General features: G+C 37.9%; 1 protein-coding gene across 1 annotated transcript; it reads left to right on the top strand.

The window, feature by feature from the left end:
- The first annotated feature begins 931 nt into the window (after positions 1-931).
- On the top strand, positions 932-3205 carry LOC126419862 (protein lethal(2)essential for life-like). Its single transcript, XM_050087120.1, has 4 exons — positions 932-1003; positions 1401-1619; positions 1775-1996; positions 2807-3205. The coding sequence occupies exons 2-4, from the start codon at positions 1401-1403 to the stop codon at positions 2909-2911; spliced, it is 546 nt and encodes a 181-aa protein (XP_049943077.1). The 5' UTR covers positions 932-1003; the 3' UTR covers positions 2912-3205.
- Positions 3206-4345: the final 1140 nt, after the last annotated feature.

Below are 4345 nucleotides of genomic sequence, written 5' to 3'. Positions count from 1 at the left end.
AATCTACTGACCCTTTTTATTAACTTGCTCTATATTTGACCTATAAATTAAGGGTGAACAAGCGTTATGACGTGCATGAAATATATTACCATGACTTACATAATCTGAGTCTAAACTATTGATACCGTAACATTATTTAAGTAGGAAAAAGTACTGAAGTCGATTTACGTATTAAAACTGTCTCCGTCACCCAAAGTACTTAACGAACAAATTACGCCTAGGCACACTCATCTCATAGTTAATGCAGTCTAACATAGGTAATTTTATTTCCTGTTTGTGATTATATGCTACATGAGAGGAAACGCAGATGCCAGCCAAAAACTCGAATAACTGTGTCACTTATTTACGTAAAAACTGTTTTATAATCTACAAACAACGTATATCAAAACAAAATTGCATCATTCTACAGTCCACTGAAGATACCTTAAAGTAAAAGACGAAACGCGTCTAGAACATATAAAATATATTGCAGCAAGAAAAAGGCCTTTTTTATTTACGAAACGAATATTTATGAAGTTCTTTAGTATCAGAACAGCAAACAGCTGATAACTGCCAGAAAACAAATGTACAAAACTCGATCGCTGTGGTTGTAAATTACGATAGCGACCCATTTTTCAGCCACACAAATTCATACATACATGGTACATGCAACGTTTTTTCATAAAAAAATCGTAGTTTCATAAGAAACTTAACCGAAATACAGACGTCGTAATAGACCTGTATGATTCAAACTCGTATGTAGATCTGCGTGTTCAGACGATGTTATCACTTAAAGAGCGTCTGCTTGTGACTCGAAATATCTGGAAGGCGCGCGCCAGTTTCAGACGCCGCTACCGCTCGCTCCAAACGTGTAAGTTACTTTCATTCGCACGATGTTGGTAGCACTGGCATGAGCATGTATATAAACCGTAGCGCAGGCTCGCGGAGCACAGTTTACCGCAGACACAGAGTTTGTTTGAGGAGTGTATTATCGAAGATACCGCAGCGTTTTCTCGCGTGAAAGGTAAGTGCACAAGTGAAATGTGTTTGTTGCGACGGTGTTCTGTCTTGTTTACTCGCTGAGTTTGAATGAAATAATGTTGATCTGATTTATAGATCAGGCATATTTATCGTGAGGATTTGTGCCCTATATGGTTACAGAAAGTACCGGAACCAGAAATTTTGTGACCTGCGGTTACGTAACATAGTTTTTCTTTTCCGGCTATTATTGTTAACCAAGGATCCTGTAGTATATCGGTAAACTGTTCAGTAATGATTCGTTAGTCTGCATGTAGTAAGTAGCTACAGAAGTGAGTTTAGTTTGCTCATGCGGGTGTTTTCGTTGTATCTCTTGTTAGTACAGTGGGAATTATTGTGTTAGTATATTACAAGTGACTTAAATCGCTCCGTTATCGTTGCAGATGGCTTTGACACCGATGATCCGCCACTTGTTGGACGATGTTGACCGTCAGATGTCATTATTTGACCAGAATTTCGGCTTGGGGCTGACACATGACGACTTGCTTTTCCCTCGTCTGTCTGTCGTTCCTGCTCTGTCTGGTTACTACAGACCATGGCGTCATTTGGCAGCTCGTAACTCCGGCGTATCTACCATCCAGAACAACAAAGATGGGTTCAAGGTAAGTGAATGTCACGTTTTAACATAACACTGTTTTGAGCTGCTATATTCGCAGCCCAAGAAAGAAAAATAAATATTGCTAGTTCTGCGCTTAATGGGTAGAGCAAGACAGAAAAGTTACCGCTGGCGGACCTTACGAGACTGTTCTCGTTGCAGGTTAATCTAGACGTCCAGCAGTTCAAACCGGAGGAACTGACGGTTAAGGTGGTGGGCGACCACGTGGTGGTAGAGGCAAAACACGAAGAGCGTCAAGATGAGCATGGTTACATATCGCGCCACATGCAGCGTCGTTATTTGCTGCCGAAGGACGTAGTGGCCGAACAGGTGGAGACGCAACTGTCATCAGACGGTGTCCTCACAATCACGGCACCAAAGAAGGTATGTGTCAGAAGATGCCGTTGATAAATTAACAGTAAATTATAGTTCATATTTGCTTGCAGAACTGTATGTAGAAGTTTCTGTAGCACGTAAGTGGAGTGATAACGATAATTTGGCGTGTGAACCAGTGAGTAGTCTTCTGCTCCAGAAGTCTCATACAGAGAATTTGATGACCTTGTAGTGGAAGTGCTTGTAGAGGAAACATTTGTAAGAGCCTGTAGGTAGCAATTGGTAGTAATCTGCAAGTGAGAGGTATGATACTGTTTACAAGGCAAACAAGATCATCAGGCAAATAGACGAACATTGATGCAATGTTGTAGTTCTGGGACGGATGCATATTGATTGGAACAGATTTCAGGGTAGTTCGAAGAGTAGCAGCAAAATATCTCTTAATTTTGAGTGGTGTGGTGGTGTCACTGGCACAAAAAACTGAAATGGGCCATCTGCAAACAGTAGGAAAAAATGTAGGTCAAATATGCTTAGGGCTTACAATAAATTACTGAGCATATATTTTGTTTCTGGGTTAGTGGTGACTTGATCTGGAGTAAGAGAGTGGGAAGTGATAAGTAAACTTAACATTAAGTCCAAAGTATTCATGGTGCAAATTTTTTAATTATATAGTGGTAAATGAATAGGATTATATGTGAATATTATAGAAACAGTGCATTGTGCCAAATATTCACACAACCATGAAAGCTTCATATTAACAAAGAAAATTTATATGGCAGAGAAACTCATTTGTACTCCAGAGAGCCATAAACTAGTGTTTAATCTGGACACTAATTTGATTCTTTTTTTTCTTGTTTTCAGGCTCTCCCTCCAGCAGAGGGCGGTGAGCGTGTGGTACAAGTTGTGCAGACCGGTGCTCCAGCAGTTACCAACCAGCAGCAGGGAGGAGAGAAGATGGAGCAGTGAATAATCCATTGCTGGTGTAAAAAAACTTATGGATTATTTGTTTTGTATTGTCATTGTACTTTCAAGAAATTTAACACTTCATTTGTCTGCTTCTCGTGATGAATGTGTTATGTATGTGAAAGACTGCATTTAATGATTTTTGAATCGCTTTAATTTTCTGTAAGTGTAAAGCAAATTTTCATGCACAACTTGAGAAGAATGCATTTTTTGTACCGTTTGTAGTTATGCATTATTGTCACAATTGTAAGACTGATAGTATTTGTATTGATGTTCAATAAACATTTTCTATGTTAAGTTTTGTATCTTTTATTTTAAACCTCCTCTCATCCTAGTAATTGTGACTTTGCTGTGATTACAAGGATCTTGGCTATTGCACAGGGCTAGATGGAAACCTATTTAAAACTGAACAATTTAACTGAAATGGAAATGTTTATTAAAATGAAAGATTAATCTCCCATTAAAAGAGGTGTAATATAGTAGTAATTATGATGGGTGCTGAGGCGATACGCACAAAGTGTTGCAATGAGATGACTAATACAATCTGATCACTTTAGCCACTGGTACGACATTTCACATTAAATTTGAATTGCTACAAAAACTGTCTGTGGTGTTTAACTTATTTTCACTAATCTGTAAATACGTAATGGTAACATTTCTCTACTCATCTAGGAAAGAAAATTACCCAATAATTGAATAATTATTGTAACAGGCTGTCCTACATACCTAAAAACTTTGTTTTGTTTGGGCTTAAAGGAGTATAAATTACAAAATTACACTTTTTACTGGAGCCACAGCAGGCACTTAGCCTGTATTTAGAAGCTTTAATTGTTTAGTATAATAATGGTTTTATACAGTGTAAACTGTCAACATTTGTATTTTTCATTGTGTGGTAGTAATAAGTCTTTATCAGACTCTGTGGATAGTTGCAGTTCCAGGCCCACGCAAATGCAAAAGTTCACTTAACAGTTGGGTTGGCCAAGTATAATATACCATCTTGACATTAAATTTGGCAATAATATTAGTCAGTTTTCCCTGCTTTTTGTGGTTTTCACTTGTAGTGATGGCTAAAGTATATGAAAGAAAGTGACAAATCACAGTTTTATGAATTCTCTTGCTCCAGTAGTTGGACACCGCCCCCCCCCCCCCCCCCCCATCCCTGTTTGCAAAATACAGCATTTAGTTTTTTTATGCTTTCATTTTCACTAATGGTATTAAATCTTTATTTCTGTTTTAGTAAGTGGATATACTTTCCTTTCTCATTGTTCCTAAATTCATAGAATTATACACTTTTTCCTTTCAAGACTGAAGAATGGGATTTTTTTTTTCTCCATAGTTATTGAGTGGTACTAATTATGCAGTTCAGCTGCCAGGAATGTTGCACTAAAGATGAAAACAATATGTGAATGTTTGGCTAAAGAACTGTACGAATTCTAC

The sequence above is a fragment of the Schistocerca serialis genome, chromosome 9 (genome assembly GCF_023864345.2).
Source record: "Schistocerca serialis cubense isolate TAMUIC-IGC-003099 chromosome 9, iqSchSeri2.2, whole genome shotgun sequence".
Classification (NCBI taxonomy): domain Eukaryota; kingdom Metazoa; phylum Arthropoda; class Insecta; order Orthoptera; family Acrididae; genus Schistocerca; species Schistocerca serialis.
This window is presented reverse-complemented; position numbering and strand designations above follow the sequence as displayed.